We start from the raw sequence: 19,950 nt of genomic DNA, 5'->3' as shown, positions 1-19,950 counted from the left end.
TTCCTGAGATTAAGAATTCCTCGTATCAGTGATACATGTCTTTCTCTGATTGACTTATTTTGCTCAGCATAATACCCTCCAGTTCCAACCACGTCGTTGCAAATGGCAAGATTTCATTCCTTTCGCCCATCAACGTCTTAAACACTGCCAAGAACTACAGCCTCTATACAAGACAGTCCTTCCAATTTTTCAATGGCCCTAATTTGGCATCTTTCTTCCTATAAATTCCATCCTTTGACTCTGGCTCTGCTCTGAACACCATGAGAAAATCTCCGATCCCCCTTCCGCTTGACAGTTACAAAGTGTCTACTTAGTCTTCTCTTTTCTGGCCCTATGTTCCCAGTTACTTCAAACTTAACTCCCATGGCATAGGTTTGTGTCTCTCTGCGAGCCTAATACATCTGTGAAGGGACTCCTGGTTTATTTTTATTCCTAGATGTCACATTTAAAAAAAAATTAATTTTTATAACACAGTCAAATGCAAGCATCACTTTCCCAGTTCTAGATATCATCACTGGAGCATATACATTGTATTAGCTTTCACAGCAGATCTATCATGCTGCCAATGTATCCTCGGGCTTAGGAATGATTAAATTTCTTGGTCTAACCCTCCTCCAAGAATTGCTATGCTAAGTCATGTCTCTTCTGTCCTATACTTGACTAGTTGGTACATTTGGTTTCGAGTGCAGGACCTTACATGGATTCCTATTAAATTTCATCTTGTTAGTTCAGTCTATCACATGAGCTTGTCAAGACCTTTCTGAATTTTTAATCTGCCATCAGACATACTCAATATCCCTTCCAGCTTTGACTCATCCACCATATTGATATAAGGCCTTCTGTACATTCATTTAAGACACAGATAAAAAGATTGAAACAGGATGTAGCCAAAGGCAAAGCTCCCAGGAAAGCCTAATAAACATTCCACCACACTATCTGGCTACACCTTTAACCAGTTGTAATTCAACCAGAAGTCTTTGCACTGAGTCCACGTTTTCTATCTTATCCATGAGGACAGCATGAGAGCCTCTCGAAAAAGGTTGCAAAGAAGCCTCAATTCTCATCTATCACACTTTTCTGATGGACCAGTCTAGTTTATAATAACCCTGTCAAGGAAGAAAATGAAATTCCCTTGAGATTTAGATCGTAGAATCTCCTGCTGCTTCTTTTTGGTGCACAAGCCATCTCTATAATAACCCATACCACAACCTTAGCTGGGAACAGTAAGCCAAATGGTCTGTGGTTTTCTAAAAGCTACCCATTTTGTTCTTTCTGAAAATCTTTCAGAATCATGCCAGTCCTCCTCAGTCCCTCAAAGACCATCATGACTCTCCTTGCCCCGGATCTGTGCTTCCCCTAAAACTCTCATCACAGTAACTGACACTACCATCCAAGCAACTGCTTAGCCCCAAACCCAGGAGCCATCTTTGATTCTTCTCTGTCCCTCCTCCTCACATTCAAATCATTAGCAAATTCTACCGGTTGTAATTCAGATATATCCTAAATCTGTCCACTTCTCTCTATCTCTATGGCCAATACCTTAGTCCAAACAACCTGACTTCCTCCAGCTGTTTTTGCTTCTGCCCTGCCTTCCCCACTCAGACCAACTTCATTCTTCACAGCAGCTGGAGTGGTAATTAAAATCTTTTAATCAGACCATTTCCCTTCTTTCCAAACTACATTAACGATCCAAACTTCCTAACCCCCTCCAACTCTTTAGTCTTATCTCATACCACAGTCAGAAACACTCACCACTACCTGAGGGTCTTTTCTCCAGTCCCCTCTACTTAGAACACTCTTCTGAGACATCTGTATGGGCTCATTCTCATCTTTCAAGTTTCAGCTCCTCAAGGGCCTACCTTGATTACCCTAAAGTTGTTGCCTGCACCCTCCCCCACCATTGCATTCCTTCGTGTTGTTAGCATGCACTTGTTACAATCCAAAATTATCTTGTTTGCTTTACCTACCCCACCCCTTACTAAAATATAAATTTCATAAGCAAGGACCTTATCTATCTTGTGTACCACTGTATTTCTGTGCTTGGGACAGTGCTTAGTAAATATGTGTGAGTGAATACAGGAATAAAGAGCTTATGAGTCCTCCCAGATTCTAGGATGAGCATTTTTTAGGTCAGAAGTTTGGAAACTGGGTCATTACCACTGGAAACTATAGAGCAGAAGCCAGGAACTCTTACAATCTGATTTCAGTTCTTCAGTTCTTTGAACAGTTTGCCAGAAATTCCATTTATTATCCAAGTTCCTCTGAATATCTATCTATCCATCTATCTATCTACCTACCTACCTATATCTCCTTTAAAAATGGAATGTTTAGGGGCACATGGCTGGCTCAGCCAGTTGAGCATGCGCCTCTTGATCTCAGGGTCATGAGTTCAAGCCCCATGCTGGGCATGGAGCCTACTTAAAATAATTAAATAATTAAAATTTTTTAAAGATGCAACGTTTAAGGGTTTATCTGTCATCCTGGAGCAGTAAGAATTTCCATGTAGGTAGCTTTCTTTCTGTTTTTGTTTTTTTTCTTTTTAATTTGAAAGACAGCTGAGCATGGTACCTGATGTGGGGCTTGATCTCATGACCCTGAGCCAAAATCAAGAGTCAGCTGCCCAACCAACTGAGCCACCCAGGTGCCCCGGCGAAGGAAGTACTCCATAGACAATTTTAATACGTGAGAGGAGACAGCCAGGTTACCATTGAGAGCTGTCTGGGTAATGTATTACAGAAAAGGGAGATGAGTGCCTTTTTCTCAAATAGCCTCCTACAGACTCTGAATCCAGGGAAGTACGGAACCACTCTTTTTCGTCCTACCTTTTACTGTCTGGTCCTATAATTTACCTAGGTACACCAAGGTCAGAGTCTGTGGTGCGCTTATCCGGATATTCCAGCATCATTTGCACATAAAAGTAAATTTCCCATGGGAACTGCGTGCCAACAAACCACCAGTGCAAGTGTTGGGGGTTGTTTCTATTTACAAGTTTTGCAAGCCATCATCCTTACCCACCTTCACTGCTATCTCATTTCTCCTGGGCATGACTCCTATTGTTTCCCAGATGGCCAGCAAATACTCTAGAACCATCCTTTCCCTTTTTCCAAACCCCTTAGGGCAAAAAAGTTCATGAAAACCAAATACAAGAAAAGAAAAAGAGAAAAACGAAGATACTATGGTTCTTCCCAAAGACCTAGATACTTATAAGGCCTAGCTAATTAGCAATACATCTCTATCTAATTTGTTTTTCCCCCAAACTCTCTGGATTGGTTCAAGAAATTAAAGGACAGGGGTGCCAGGCTGGCTTAGTTGGTGGAGCATGCAACTCTTGATCTCGGCGTCCTGAGTCTGAGCCTCACAATGGGTGCAGAGACTACTTAATAAATAAATAAATAAATAAATAGGCCTCTTTGGGGAAAAAAAAAAGAAGTTTAAGGACACCCATTCAGACAGACAATTTACTGCTGTATTCCCTTCAGTGAAATAAGAAGAACCTTGTTTTATCGTTTTATCTGGGAAATCTGAGACTTTGAGGGGGACTGGAAAGGCAGGAAACTGATTCTGCTGCTATAACTAAATCATGTAAGCACACCTCCTAAATCTTGTGCACACCACCTTGTCTTTGGTTTGGGGGCCACTAAAATAAGTTCGACTTCATCTCTTGCCTTAATTCAGACCTCTCTTCATACACACTGCAGGCTATGCTCCAACTACTTCCTAACACCAGACCCTGCAGACAGCCAGGCCTGGCAGGTCTCTCACAAAGCACCCAGGGCAAGCCGGTCTTCCTACTACGTCTTTACCATTCACTATGGTTTGTATGGGTCTCTTCCCATAGAGGTGGCCCTACACAAAATTATCCAAGAGTTTAAAATATATGTAGGAGTACTTTACAGTTCCTCTTGCCTTTGCTACAGGGGCTTTAATTCTTTTTGCCCCCAACTCCTACTCCCACTCCCAGTGCTATCAAGCTATTCAGAAGTAATGAATTAGTCCACATCAACTGAATCTGAAAGAATGTTAACAACTGACTAAGTACTTTATAGGGCTGTGTGTGAGTGTGGAACACTTGCAGGGCTCAGATTAAGCAATACTTGTAAAAGCCCAAACCCAATACAAAATAAGGAATAGCTACTAATATTCAGGTGTTGGTATGTTCATTTGTTAAACTTCCCAAAGGTAAATGCTTTTGGAAAAAGCCAGGCAGGGAAAGGTCAAGGCTCAAGCCTCAAGCTCAAAGAATGTGTGCTGAGGGGTGCCTGGGTGGCTCAACTGGTTAAGCATCAAACTCTTGGGTCTGGCTCAGGTCACCATCTCAGGGGTTGTGGAATCGAGCCCTGTGCGGTGGGACAGAGCCCCATGTCAGGCTCTGGCTCAGCGGGGAGTCTGCTTCAGATTCTCCTCTTCTGCCTCTGCCTCTCTCCTAGCGTGTTCTTGCTCTTTCTAAAATAAATATATAAAATCTTAAAAAAAAAAAAAAAAAATGTGTGCCTAATATGGACTCCAGGCACTGATACCTGGAGAGAAAAAGAGAGATCTGGGGGAAGAGGTGTTTTCCTGCTGTTCTTCAAATCATAGCACCTGAGTAACCATTTAAAACCTCCTAATCTAGCAAGTTAAGGCTGGACCTGACTCCCATCTCTCACTTGAGGAACCACTGTTCTAGGACAGTACTAAATAATCCGCATCTTGGCACTTGATTGTACAGTCTGCATGCCTGTTCTCAGACTGCTTCACTGTATAAAACTGTCTTTCCCCATTCAAGCAATAAACTCTTTGAGGGCAAAGTCGCTATTATTTGTCCCTCTCACAATACACCAAAAAACATAAATAATAAATATCTGGAAGACTGAATTGAGATTATGTAGCTTATAGAAAAAATCTAATTAAACATACATAATAATCAAAAGACTTATCTTTCATAGAAATTATTTCAAAACCCAAATGGTTCCCAGTCACCACCACAAGCTGGTCCCTGATCCAGCTCCCTTTCCAGAGGGGATTGCACTCTAAATCGCTCTGCCCCGTCTTCTATCACTCTCTCTAAACCACCACCCCAGCGGCCCCCAACTGGAACCGTGCCTCACCTTTCCTCTTTTTTCTTTTTTGCATTCATGAGCGCATTAGAAAACATTACAAGCGGCCCCTGGAGAGGGCAGCTCTAGTATTTCTGAATCCCTACCCCCAACCCACTTCAGGGGGTGCCACTCAGCCCATACCAAGACTCACAGGATAAATGTGGACCCTCCCAAAGCGTCAATTTTCCTCAAGAGTTGGAAAGGAAGACATTTTTACATTAATATTTACGCATTTAAAGGGACATGACCCAAACTCACAGTCTTTTTCAAAATAAACTCTAGAAAGTTCATGCTTTTCCGCTCCCCCCCTCCCCCCAGCCTCCCGGACACCGGGCGCTTCGTGACTCCGGGTGGAAGTTGGGGCAGCTCTGCCGCCAGGACCGGACACCACAGGGCTCCGTCCGATCCAAACAGGGGCTGTCCCAGTCCCCTCCCCAACCCAGTCGCCTCCTTCCCCTCCAAACCCCAGCTGGTCCGCACATCCTCCACGCCCAACCCCCCCCAGCCCTTCCCCCAGCTCCTTCCCGCAACCCTGACTCCTGCCCAAGCGCTCGCACCGCAGGCCCAGGCCTCTCTCAAAGGGACCATCTTTTCTCCCGAGCGGTCCCCACTTCCCCCCCCAAACACTTCGCACCTCGACTCCCCCAACCGCCCGCACCAGAACCCCTTCCTCCTCTCCCTCACGACCCCCCCCTTCACATCTCTCCCCTCTGGCCGGCTCCCACCTCCTCTCTTCAATTCATCCCTCCCGCCCGACGCCCCGGCTCCCTCCCGGCCCTGCTTCCTCTAACCCCCTTCCCCCGCCCAAGAACCCCTCCCCCTCACCTCGTTTCCGTCTTCCAGCAGCAGCCACTCGGCGTTCATCCCTACGCGCCGCAAGCACCAGCTCCGGCCACCGGCGCGGTCTCCCGTGACCAACGAGCCAGGCTCCTCCATAGCCCACTCTGGCCCCGCTCGCGGTCAGCACAGCGCGAGACCCCCGCCCGGGTTCCCCACGCCTCTCAGCTTCGTCGCCGGCGCCATACCTAAACAACAGACAGAAGCAATCGCTACGCGCTCGCGATCGATGTGAACACCGGCTCAGGCTCCGCGCCCCGCCCACTCGGCCAGCAAACCGGACTCACTGCGCCTGCGCCGGAGCGAGGCCGCGGCGGGGATGGCGCAGGTGCGCGGCGTCCTAGCTCCAGGTATGGCACCGTCTCCCGGAAGCCCCTCTCAAGAACCACTACCCCAGTCCTAGCTTCCCCTAGGTGGAACCTCTTCTCACCTTACCCCCCTTTTTTAAAAAATTGATTTTACTTTATGACGAGTTCCATGTTACCTAAAACTGTAACTTTTAAACAACTTTAAACTTGTGATTTTAAAATATGTTAAGTCTGGGGGCGCCTGGCTGGCTCAATCAGTAGAGCATGAGACTCTTGATCTCGGGCTGTGAGTTCAAGTCCCACCTTGGGTGTAGAGCTTACTTTAAAAAAAAAAAAAAGAGGGGCGGCTGCGTGGCTCAGTCGTTAAGCGTCTGCCTTCGGCTCAGGTCATGATCCCGGGGGTCCTGGGGTGGAGCCCTGCATCGGGCTCCCTGCTCTGCAGGAAGCCTGCTTCTCCCTCTCCCACTCCCCCTGCTTGTGTTCCCTCTCTTGCTGTCTCTCTCTCTGTCAAATAAATAAATAAATAATCTTTAAAAAAAAAAAAGAGCGAGAAAGAGCACAAAATGTGTTGAGACTGTTCCTAAATAGCATCTGTTTTGCATGACCTTTTACTACTGAATTTTTCAAAACTTAACAGGAGACAAATCTATGGAGGCAGAAATCAGTTACCTGGGGCTAGGTGTGGGAGCGGGGACTAAACACAGACATGAAAGAATTTGGGGAGGTGATAGAAATGTTCTGAAACTGGATTGTGGTGGTGATTGCACAATTGTGTACATTTACTGAAAAGTCACTGAAGCATTACATACACTTCCATTGGACAAATTTTATGGTATGTAGATTATCCTCAATAAAGCTATTAAAAACAACAACAATATCTGAAATTCTTTTCTTTGATCCTCCAGTATAGTGTGGTAGCCCTTCCCTGCAGTGAGTACATCGGTGATAACTCAACACCCCCTCTTGTCTTTTCCATTTTCCAATACCTGGTTACCAATTTTCTTAAATTCTGTCAGGGGAAAATATATACACTAAATGAATCATACGAAGCGCAACAGCACAGGGCTAACATTTATTGAGAACTAAGTGCCAAGTACTAGGCCAAGCACCCTACATACTTTATCCTGTATGCTCCTCACAAAACTATGATGATAGTGGTTACAATGATAATTCTTATTTTAAGCTTGATGAGAAAAGAGGCACAGAGAAGTTTAGCAATCTTCTCCAAGTAACAATTTCAATGGTAGGGTAGAATGCCAATTCAGTTCTAATTTCCTAACCACAGTTGCAACCCCAGCCTGGAGTTTTATCTGTGTGGCATGGTCAGATCAAGAATTTCGGCCTGAGGGGTGCTCAGTTGGTCAAGCGTCTGACTCTTGGTTTTGGCTCAGGTCAAGATCTCAGGCTCTCCGCACTGGCTCTGAGCTCAGCATGGAGTCTGCCTGTCCCTCCCCCTCCCCCTCTACTCCTCCTCCGCCACTTCCTCAAATAAATAAATAAATAAAATCTTAAAAAAGAAAAAGCATTTCAGCCTGTGATGTAAAAGAGGGTCAGGAAAATGGGTGGGAGCCACAACTGTACTCATGCAGGTGCTTCCCCAGGCTTTGGATTACATGCCTGTTGGTGCCTCCATCCTACCTTAGCATTCTGTGCTGGGAACAGCAAGGGCGTCTAGAGGCCATCCTGACATTTCCTTGGCATGTCCCCTTAAGCTCCTCTTGGCTGTGACAGTTTCTCAGACTTGCCTTGTTTTTGACGACCTTGACAGTTTTGAGGAGTACTGGCCAGGTATTTTGTAGAATGTCCCTAAATTGGGATTTGTCTGATGTTTTTCTCATGCTTAGACTGGGGCTATAGGTTTTAGGGAGGAAGACCAGAGAGGTAAAATGTCATTCTCATCATATCATAGTGAGGGTACATACTATCAACATGAACTATTACTGTTGATGTTAACCTTGATCATCTGGCTGAGGCAGTGTTTGTCAGGTTTCTCTTCTGTAAAGCTCCTCTCCCCTTTTGCAGACGGTGCCTCTTGGAAGGAAGTCACCCCGCACCGCCTACACTTAAGGAGTGGGGAGTTATGCTCCACTTCCTTAAGAGAAGGGTATCTACATATATTGCTTATAATTCTTCTGCATGGGAGGGACACCTGGGTGGCTCAGTCAGTTAAAGCGTGTCTCACTCTTGGTTTCAACTCAGATCATGATCTCAGGGTTGAGATTGAGCCCTGTATCAAGCCCTGCATCAGGCTCCATGCTCTGAGGGGAGTCTTCTTCCCCTCTCCTTTTGCCCCCCCCCCACTCTCCCATTCTCTCTAAAACAAATAAATCTTAAAAAAAATAATTCTTCTGCATGGGAGATTTGTCTCTTCTCCCCCATTTATTTATTGAATCATTTATTCATATTGGTATGGACTCCTATTCATAGTGGTATGGACTCACTTATTTTATACTTTGCTTTATAATCCAATACCACTTTATTTTGTTGCTCAAATTGTTCCTACTTTGATGACATTGTCCCTTTGACATACTTCCATCACTGCGCTTTATAGAGCACATCCTTACTTTCTGGCACAAGATGCTCTACATCTAGAGTCAGCCAGTTCTCCAAGGAGCCCTGCTTCCTTTTATTGGGAAATGGTATTAGAAACCAAGACCTGGACACCAACTGTGCTTGTTGCAACTGTTACTGCTTCTAGGTTCTCTCAGCTGACAGGGAAGTAAATATTTGTATGAATACTAACTTCTCCATATCCCCATATCTATGAATATTTATAATGTATGTATGCACTTGTATGTATGTATGTACCATGTATGTAATAACACATACATCTCCATTGGTAAGCTGAACGTGTGCATAATGATGGCTTACAACTCGAATGCATTACCACCTGGCCCCTGGATCTTTCCAGTCATCCCCCCACCCTTGCTTATCTGTAACCTTCCACTCTAAAACTGAAAAGCCTGGCTCCTACCATATGCCATCCATTTATTTGATCGTCATTTCCAGTACACAGATAGTGTTTTCAGAATCGTTAACCCATATACCCGTGGGAAACACTTTATCAACTAGACTACACTACTTATGCACAAGTCTTTGACTTTTAGTCTTACAGACTTCACTCATTTCCAAAATTCCTTAGATCGGCACCCTTTTCCCCACCCCCTTCGAAGAGGTTATTTCATAGATGCTTTTGTCACAGTCTGTATTCTATCTAGGATCCCCTGACCTCCTATAATGATCTTTTATAATTCATAGACATTAAGGCTCACTTCATAAAGTTCCATGAGTTTTGGCACATGCATTATAGTATCACAGAGAGTAGTTTCATCTCCCTACAAAGTCTCCTGTGCTTCATCTCTACTTGACCCCATACCTTGTTTGTTTTATTTTACAACATATCCTGGAGATCACTTCATAGCAGGATAGATCTATATTCCTCCTTCCTCTTTACAGCTGTGTATTAATCCATTGTGCAGATGTACCTTTGTTTCTTCAACCAGTCCTTGAATGATACACAGTTTGGCTCTTTCCAGTCTGTAGTTATCACTAATGGCCCTACAGTGAATTAGTAGGTACCATTTATGAGTACCTATTTTATGCTTTTCATATATTATCTTACTTGATCCTCACTACCATGCTGCCAGATATCTCCACTTACCTATGAAGAACCTGAGACTGTTGGGTTGCTCAAGGTCTCCTCACCATGAGCTTCTTGAGAGTTATGTCTTGTTTTCAGTTGTATTCCTGACATTTTTATTGATTGAATAAATGTAACTCAACTAGTAAATGGCAGTGCTGGGAACTGAAGCCAGGGTTGTGAGCTTGGACCTACCTAGCCCCAAAGGCTGTACTCATTACAGCCCAGCAGTGGTCTCTAAGGTGGAATGGCCATACCCCAGGGAGTACACAAGATGACCCATTTGCTTGTGGGACGAATATATTCAGATATCTACTTAGGTTTTTATCCAATCCTTCAAAAAAAAAAGTCTACTTTTGTGGATATTTTATACTTACATGAAAGGACAACACAGAGGTTATACATAGACTTTATACAAATAAGTATGCATATGCTGAGCTGTCTCCTCAGCCCTTCTTTTGTTGCTAAGAGCGCATGGTCGAAACAGTTTGGAGATACTGACTTCTAAGATTTAGGGATTTTTATTATCTCCATCTCCCCTGTTTATTCCCTTATAACAGTGAATCTCAACTGGGGGCAACCCCCCCCCCGGACATTTAGCACTATCTGGGAGCATTTTTTGTTGTCCTGACAGGGGCAGGGTTGCTACTGGCCATCTAGTGATTAGAAGCCAGGGATGCTGCAAAACATCTGACAAATCACAGGACAGCCCCACAGCAATCATCATCCAGTCCAAAATGCCAGTAGTGGTAAGGTTGAGAAACCTTGCATTAAACCCGTCTCCAGAGGGAAAAATGGAGGGGGATGAGAGAGCGGATGCAGAAAAGGAAGTAGGGGGTATCTGTATCTGTAGATCTGACACCTGTCTCATTACATATGCTCAATTAAACAGAATTGAAGGGGCGCCTGGGTGGCTCAGTCGTTAAGCAGCTGCCTTCGGCTCAGGTCATGACCCCAGGGTCCTGGGATCGAGCCCCGCATCGGGCTCCCTGCTCCGTGGGAAGGCTGCTTCTCCCTCTCCCACTCCCCCTGCTCGTGTTCCTGCTCTCGCTGTCTCTCTCTCTCTCTGTCAAATAAACAAATAAAATCTTTAAAAAAATAAAAAATAGAACAGAGCTAAGGAATGTTAGAAAGGGTTGACAGTGGAAAGGCTTGGGAAGTAGGAAAGGAAAACAAGAAGAGGAGGAGGAAGCACAGGGCAAAAGGAAGAAAGGGAAAGGGAGGAGAGATCTATGGAAAGGAAGTGGGACAGACTGTTTTCCAAGATGATTATAAGATCTCCCATCCCACACACTCTTAAAACAGGACACTGACACTCCTCCCATTGAGAGATGGCACCGACATTTCCTCCTCTTGGAATCTAGGTGGGCATGCGACACCAGAAGAAGTGATGTCATGCCATAAAAGATAATACAGCTTCCACCCAGGCTTTTTGGGAAGCTCTTGGAACACAGTCCCCACAAGGAAGTGGAGAGAACAAACACATGAAGAGAGCACATGTAGATCTGACCAACAGCTCCAACTGAGGTCCCAACTGATACCCAACATCAACTGCCAGACATGGGAATGAAGGTGCCCCTAGATGATAGTGGCCCCCAAGAGTGAGTCACCCCTAGCCTTTGAGTCTTTCCAGCCGAGGCCCCAGGCCTCATGGAATAGTGATCCCTGAATTGTCACCCCTGTTGTGCTCCACCCGAGTTCCTGCCCCAGAGTCTGTGAGCATAAAAAAATGGTTGTGCTAAACCACTTAGTTTTGGGGTAGTTTGTTCTACAGCAATACAGAACTGGAACAGGAAAGGTGTGGGGGAGGGTGGTTGGACAGTCATGGGTTTCTCTGTTTCTGTATTAGGGTAATATACAAACCCCAAGTTTCAGTGGTCGAGCGCAATAGAAGTTTATTTCTTACTCACATAATTGTCCAATGCAGTGTTCCTGCTTGGTGGACAGGCTTTCATTGAGTCATTCAGGAGCTCAGACTTCTTTCATCCTGGAGGGCTGGGAGTCCTCTCTTCCCCAGGGCTTGGAGTCTTCTGCATCTACAAAGCAAACCAGGGGAAGAAGGATCAAGAAGGCACACCTGCTTCTTAGCTGTCTTGTCCCCAGTGTGACATACATTTCCCTCTGCTCACACTTGTGTGGAGAGAACTGGTCACATGACCCCACCTAGCTCCAGGAAAGGTTGGGAAATGTAATCCCTGGTTGAGCAGCCAGTTCCCAGAAACTACTCTATTCCATGGGAAGGGGAGCATGAATTTTGGTGGACAGCTAGCTGTCTCTGGCAGACTTTAGAACCCAAGCTTATGAACTAAAATGATGATCATGACAAAGCTTTCTCTTCCTCTCTCCCATTTCCTTTCTTTTTATCTCCCTGGAATAGCGGCGGGGGGAAAGGATGGAGTACAAGTGATCACATTTTGCTCACTCTGTGGCTTTTGTGTAAGGTCAGCCCTTAATTCAGTGGGAAACTTAGAGGCTACTTAGTGGCATGGTGGTGAGGCATGTGGAGTTCGGATGAGTTCAAATCCTAGCTCTGCTACTTACCCGACGTGAGACCTTAGGCAGGTTACTTGACTTCTTCAAACCTCAGCTTCCCCATTTATAAGAGAAGGGTGATGATAAGGGTAACGCTTGACTTACAGGATTATTAGGAGGATTAACCCGGTGAATTCCTGTAAGACAGTTTTGCTTGGTACACAGTGAGTACCCAATCACCGCGAGCTACTATCGTGGAAGAATGGGGTGTCAGTGCTGCATAAGGTACTCCCGGCAGGTAGAAAGTCTCTCTCCCTGGGCCTTCTCTATGTTCTCTTGTCTAAAAGACCGGAAACAAGATGTCTTCTCCTCTTTAAATTGGTTTATTATAAAGTTAGAAATCCCTTCAATCAGTTTTAGACTTCTGTTACCCATCTCCAAGCAAGATGGGTGTTTTAAAATGTCTAAAGCAAATAGTTCCCTCTGGGAGCAAGGGTTGATCCATTCTGGAGGCACAGCTCTGCCCACTGATTTGAAGCGTGGTTCCCCTCGGTGAGGTTCAATAAGGGTAAGGCAGAACTTTTTTTTATGTTTTCAAAAGATTGAGCAAAGAAAGGGGTCTTGATGTAGCGTCTCAAGCGAAGTTCTGTGTTTCTTCTCCGGTACTCTCTGATCCTGAGATCACAGGCCAACATTTCAATAGACTGCTGCATTTAGTCATCTGTGTTCACTAGACTTGGAGGATTTCAGGGTGTCTGGGGGGAGGTGAGATCCCAGATGGAGTGATCCAGCCTTGGGGTGTGTGTGTCAGGAGTGGGGAGGTGGGGTTCTTGGCTCCACATTCTCACTCTTCCTTTTTTCTTACTCATTTATTCTACCATCTCTTCCCTGCCCACCCCCAGCTGTAAGACTCTATGCTGAAGGAATCAGGGAAAGATGCCTTTTATTTTTGAAAGGGAAATGTTTTAGAAAACCAGAAGTAAGTGAGGAGGGAAAAAGGGACCATCGGCTTTGGACAGCTTGTGTATTAAGTGCTATTTTGTGTAAACATGGCATTTTAAGTATACAATTGTTAAGATATTTCTGATACCTTTAATCAAGTTTATTATATTTTGGAAGTGTGTATAATGAGTCATCAAGTTTATTATATTCTGGAGGTACCTTAATCAGTAATTAAGGTGGGTGTTTCGGAGGTCCGTGGAAGTAGTTCTATAGGAAACTACCACATTCCTTTTTGGTTGGGGCTCCGGCTGTTTCTTTAAGCGTCCGCATCCTTTAACTTGCCAAGGATCAGTACCCACTTCAAATATTTATTACCCGTCTGATTTTATTGAGGGGGAGAGGGAGGGAGGAAAGGAGGAGGTAGGCAAGACAGAGGGAAAGAAGGCAGTGAGAATCAGGTATCAATAATTACTGCTTTGTTTTCTTCTCCTTACAGAGTTAGCTTCAGGCTGTTTATTTTGCAACTAATACATGGTATCAAGTGCCTAATATAAAATAGGCTTGGGGTGACTTACAATCGAATCCTATCACTCTGCGTTGGCTATTTTTGGACTGCAAAAAAACTCAGAAATCCCTAATTCAATTCACCTTTGTCTAGGGTTGGGAAACGGGGAGAGGGAGTGGGAGTGTTTCTCACACGGAGAAGCTTGAGTTCTATAATCCAAGGTTATAATGCAATTCTCATCACATTTTTTTTACTTACAAATTTATTGCATTATCAGCTGTGATATTTATTATTCAGGACTTGTTGAAACGTGCTCAAGTTTATTTCAGCTAGCAGCAGGCTTCTCTCTCCCATTTCAGTAGTCACATGCAGAGCTGTGTTTTTCAAATTCAAGTTAACACTCAGTAATGACTCTTGATCAGCATTTTTGAAAAATGAAATAAAAAACAGAACAGGTCATAGGCCATCACACATAGGAAGGGTACATACTGTTCGTGAAATGTTATTATTTGTGTGTGTGTCTGTGTTTGTGTACTGGGCTCAACGTAAAATGTGTTTTTTACTGCAGGTTGTGGACGAAAACCTTTGGAGGATTTCTGGTACTAGACAAGATGGCGTATGCCCACTGCAGTCTCTCTCTTCCACTTATGATGACTAAAAATGCTGGACAAAATAGAACTACCTGAGAACTCTGAAAAGTAAACAAGCAGGCAAATTAGGGAGGGAGTCAAAGCTTGAAGACGCTATCCGTAGGGGGTGAGTTTCTCAAAATTTTTCCATCTTTTCTCTCACAGCTTTGACCTGAGAGCCTTGAGGTCCCAGGTAAGGGGCCTCCCAGCAGCAGAGGCAGCAAAAACTGAGAGAAACCTAAAAGAAAACAGCTCTCGTTTCTTCTACTCTACTCGGCAACACTTCTGACACCAAATGTGTGGGGCTTTTTCCCACATCAAACAATTCTCCAGCTCTCTGGATGCCAACCGGTCCAACTGGCATCCAATTGGACCAATTCTGACACCACCTGGAACTAGCACAGAACCCACAAGTTAAGGGCTCAGTCCCCAAAGACTGCCCCTACTTCAGACGTCAGTCATATGCCCCAGGTTGTCACTGGGATACTGACCAACTGGCTATAAATTGGAAGGTTCCCTTAACCCCTTCCTCGGGTTTGATAATTTGCCACAACGGCTCACAGAACTCAGAGAAACACTTACTTATATTTACTGGTCTATCATAGAGGAACATCCAGATGAAGTACATAAGGTGAGGTCTGGAAGGGTCCTGAGTGCAGGTGCTTCTGTCCCTGTGGAAGTTGAGGTGCGTTACTCTTCCTGGTGCATGGATGTGTTCACCAGCCCAGAGGCTCTGTGAACCTCTTTGGTAAGGTTTTTTTTTTTTTTAAGATTTTATTTATTTGAGAGAGAGCATGAGCAGGGGGAGGGGAAGAGGAAGAGGAAGAAGCAGACTCCCCACTGAGCAGGGAGCCCGACCGGAACTTGCTATCAGGACCCTGGGATTGTGACCTGACCACCTGACAAAAAGCAGACGCTTAGACTGACTGAGCCACCCAGGCGCCCCTCTTTGGTAAGGCGTTTTAAGGGAGGTTTCATCACATACCATATACCATAATCATTAACTCAATCTCCAGCCGCTCTCCCCTGTCCCAGAGGATGGGGATGGGGCTGAAAGTTCCAAGCTGACAATGATGGCTTGGTCTTTCTGGTGACCAGCCCCCCATCCTGAAGCTATCCCAGAGATCACCATGAGTCACCTCAAAAGACGAGGTGAACAAAAGATGCTCCTATCACTCAGGAAATTCCAAGAATTTTAGGAGCTGTGTGTCAGGGACTGGGGGCAGAGACCAAATATATATTTCTTATGTCACAAACTACATCTCTCTGACCAGAGGACTTGGGAAAAGTGTCCCTGCGAGCTGGGGCGGGGGTGGAGGGGGGTGGGGGGGCGGAGCTTACAATTAATTCTTTTTCTCTCTCTCCCAGACCTGCCCCAAGGGCAGGACTCAATTGTGTAGCAGTCAGCACTAGTATGGCCAGCAGCAATTTCCAGAGAAACACTGTCATTCTGGCTAACTGACTAGGAAACAGAGCGCCGGTAAGCCAGAGAGTATAGGGGGAATCCTGGAAAGAAGCCATCTGGAGAAGGGGAGCCCAGTTCTGTGTATGAACTGGCACAAGTTTTACATGGTCAAAACTAACCCAGCACAGCAAAGCCTCTGAAAAACTGAAATGACCTTGGAACAATGGCCCACAGATGAGAGAAAACTTGCAGCTTGGAACCTAACTGGGTAGATTGCCTACTAAACTGAAACAAAACAAAATGAAGTCAGTGTTTTCTAGAGCAGAGATTAGATAATTTTTTCCATAAAAGGCCAGACGGTAAATATTTTGGGCTCTGTGGGCCATACAGCCTATCATGACTACTCAACTCTGCCGTTGTGGTGTCAAAGCAGTCAAAGACAAGGTGTGAATGAATCAATATTGTGTTTCAATGAAACTTTATTCACAAAAAGAGGAAGAGGGTTGGATTTGGCCCACAAGCCATAGTCTGCTAATTCTTGCTCTAGAGGCTTTTAAGAAGACTGAGATTCTCACAGGTAATATTCAAAATGTCTAGGATATAATCTAAAATGACTCAACACCCAAAGACTTAGAAAAAGGTGATCCGGGCGCCTGGGTGGCTCAGTTGGTTAAGCAACTGCCTTCAGCTCAGGTCATGATCCTGGAGTCCTGCGACTGAGTCCCGCATCGGGCTCCCTGCTCAGCGGGGAGTCTGCTTCTCCCCCTGACCCTCCCCACTCTCATGCTCTATCTCATTCTCTCTCTCAAATAAATAAGTAAAATCTTTAAAAAAAAAAAAGAAAAAGGTGATCCATTTTTAGGGGAAGGACATGAAAGATGCCAACCCCAAGATGACCCAGATGTTGGAATTGCCAGACAAAAATGTAAAACAGGTATTACAATTATGCTCCATGAGGTGAAAGTAAACACACTTTAAATGAAGGAAAATAATAGAAATTCTCAGTAGAGAAACAGAAACTATAAAAAGAATCAAATGGAAATGTTAGAACCCGAAACCACAATATCTGAAATAAAAATTCACTGTGTGGGCTTAATAGTAGAACGGAGATGACAGAAAAGGAGTCAATGAACTTAATGAGAGATGAAGAGAAAGTCCCTAATCTGAAGAACAGAAAGGAAAAAGAATGAATAAATAAAACACAATTTGAGGAACTATGAGTCCAACATTCATATCATTAGAGTCCCAAGGGAGGAGTGAGATTGGTGCAGAGAAATACATATATATTTGAAGAAATAACAGCTGAGAGCTTCTCAAATTTGGGGAAAGACATAAAATTACAGATTCAAGAAACTCAAACCCCTAGGGTGCCTGGGTGGCTCAGTCAGTTAAACGTCTGCCTCCGGCTCAGGTCATGATCCTGGAGTCCCGCATCAGAGTCCTTGCTCAGTGGGGAGCCTGCTTCTCCCTCTGCCCTCTGCCTGCCACTCCCCCTGCTTGTGTGCTCGCACTCTCTCTGTCAAATAAATAAATAAAATCTTAAAAAAAAAAGAAGAAACTCAAACCCCAAACAAGATAAATGCAACAAAACAAAAAAACCCTCCAACTCCAAAAACAAAAACAAAACCCACACTCAGATACACAATCAAACTTCTTAAACCCAAAGAAAAAGAAAAAAATCTTTAAAGCAGCCTGAGAAAAACCATGGTGGTTTCTCAGGATATCAAAAATAGAATTAGCAGATGGCCCAGCAATTCTGCTTATGGGTATATACCCAAAAGAATTGAAAGCAAGGTCTCTAAAAGTGATATTTATTTGATGTATTTATTTTAGAGAGAGAGAGAGAGTGAGCACAGGCAAGTGGGGGGAGAGGCAGAGGAAGAGAAACAGACCCCCTGCTGAGCACAAAGCCTGATGTAGGGTTCAATCCCAGGACCCTGAGATCATGAACTGAGCTGCCCAGGTGCCCCTCTAAGTGATGTTTATATACCCGTGTTCATAACAGCAGTATTCTCAAAAGCCAAAAAATGGAACTCATCTGACCATCAACAGATGGATGGAAACAAAATATGGGGTGCGCACGCGCATGTGTGCACACGACGTAGTATTACTCAGCCTTAAAAAAATGGAAGGAAATTCTGGTATATGCTACAACATGGATGAACCTTGAGGACATTATGCTAAGTGAAATAAGCCAGTCCAAATGGCAAATACTGTATTGTCCCACTTATTTAAGTTACCTAGAATAGTCAAATTTCTAGAGACAGAAAGTAGAATGGTGGTTGCCAGGGGCCATATGGAGGAGGAAATGGGGAGCTGTTATTTCATGGGTACAGTTCCAGTTTTGCAAGATGAGATGAGTTCTGGAGATGGATGGTCGTGATGGTTGCACGACAATGGGAATGCACTTACCACTACTGAACTGTACACCTCAAAGTGATTAAGATAGCAAACTTTATGTTATGTACATCTTGCCACAATTTTTTAAAAAGCAGTCTGAGAAAAATAATATAGAACAATGGGGCGCCTGGATGGCTCGGTCGGTGAAGCGTCTGCCTTTGGCTCAGGTCATGATCTCAGGGTCCTGGCATCGAGCCCCACGTCGGGCTCCCTGCTCAGCAGGAGCCTGCTTCTCCCTCTGCCTCTCACCTCGCTCTCATGCTCTCTCACTCTTTCTCTCTCAATTAAAGTCTTAAAAAAGTAAAAAAATGTATAGAACAATGATTTCAAGGACTGTGGAGTGCTCATCAGAAACTGTGGAAGAGAGAGCAGAACAACAGCTTTAAAGTGCCAAAAGAAAATAACTATATCTAGAGAAAATATATTTGGGACTGAAGGCAAAACAAAGACCATTCTCAGATGAAGGAACACTAAGAGAACTGCTCAAGAGTTTTTCAGGCAGAAGGGAAATCAGTTTCAGAGGGGAAGCTGGAGCTTCAGGGATGAAGGAGAAACATACATGGTAAATGTCTCCTCTGAAGTTCTTTAAAATACATGTAACTGTCAAAGCACCTGGGTGGCTCAGTCGTAGGGCGTCTGCCTTTGGCTCGGGTCATGATGCCAGGGTCCCGGGATCTTCAGTGGGAGGCCTGCTTCTCCCTCTCCCACTCCCCCTGCTTGGGTTCCCTCTCTTGCTATGTCTCTCTCTGTCAAATAAATAAATAAAAATAAATAAATAAAATACACGTAACTGTCGAGAGCAACACTCATTGATCTTGAGCCAGGCATATGGCTGCCTGGACCAGACTAATCCTCCAACCTCCCTTGCAACTAGGTGTGACCTACCAAGGGACTAAGTTCTGGTGAGTTGTATGTAAAAGGAGGTATTATGGGGCAGCTTTCTGGAACATTCCTTAAAACACTGCTGACACATTTCCTTCATTCTTTTTTCTTGGTCCCTTCTGTCCCATCCTGTTGCTTGGAAAAGGACGCTGTGGCCGGAGGGCCATCTGTCATCCCCCCCATGAAGACCCAGAGGAGTCAGGTTCCTAAAGATTTTGTGAATCAGACCCATCATACTAGCCCTGGGAGGCCTACTTTTGGATTTTCATGGGAGGGAGAAGTAAATTTCCTTGGTTTTCTTTTTTTTTTTTTTTTTTTAAGATTTTATTTATTTGAGAGAGAGAGAGAGAGAAGCAGACTCCCCACTGAGCACTGAGCCCCATACAGGGCTCGATCCTGGGACACTGAGATCACGACATGGGCTGAATTCAGATGCTTCACCAACTGAGCCACCCCCCCGGCGCCCGGTAAATTCCCCTGTTGTGTAAGCCACAGTTATTTTTTGGCTCATGCAGCATGTTGCTGAATTGAATCCTAATCTAGCTCCTAATTACTGAAACCAAGCAACACTCTCAAATGAATCCTAGGAAGAAGTTCTGGGTGAAGAAACCACTCAAGTGTTTATCACAGGGCTTGCCTGCCACATGGTGAGGTGCTCTATAAATGTCTGGGGTTCGGCACCGTGTTCCTCATTTCTGTATTTCCCACAGGATCCATCACACAGTAGGGGCTCCATCCTCTGAGACTGCCTGCTGATTTTCTGTTGATGCCCCGCTTGCCCTACAGAAGATGTGTCCCCTATACTTACTAACACCAGCAAGAAAAAGCCGAGAAAGAGGGATGCGTTAGCAC

General features: G+C 44.7%; 1 protein-coding gene across 1 annotated transcript in view; it reads right to left on the bottom strand.

The window, feature by feature from the left end:
• The window catches only part of RNF8 (ring finger protein 8), a 23,104-nt gene extending 16,957 nt beyond the window's left edge, over positions 1–6,147 (bottom strand). The window contains exon 1 of the mRNA XM_081827547.1: positions 5,904–6,147. Coding sequence (XP_081683673.1) covers positions 5,904–6,014 — 111 coding nt within the window. The 5' untranslated portion in view covers positions 6,015–6,147. The remainder of the gene's footprint in view (positions 1–5,903) is intronic.
• Between the last annotated feature and the right edge of the window lie 13,803 nt (positions 6,148–19,950).

This window comes from Leptonychotes weddellii, chromosome 8 (genome assembly GCF_054177405.1).
Source record: "Leptonychotes weddellii isolate Sample4059 chromosome 8, ASM5417740v2, whole genome shotgun sequence".
Classification (NCBI taxonomy): domain Eukaryota; kingdom Metazoa; phylum Chordata; class Mammalia; order Carnivora; family Phocidae; genus Leptonychotes; species Leptonychotes weddellii.
This window is presented reverse-complemented; position numbering and strand designations above follow the sequence as displayed.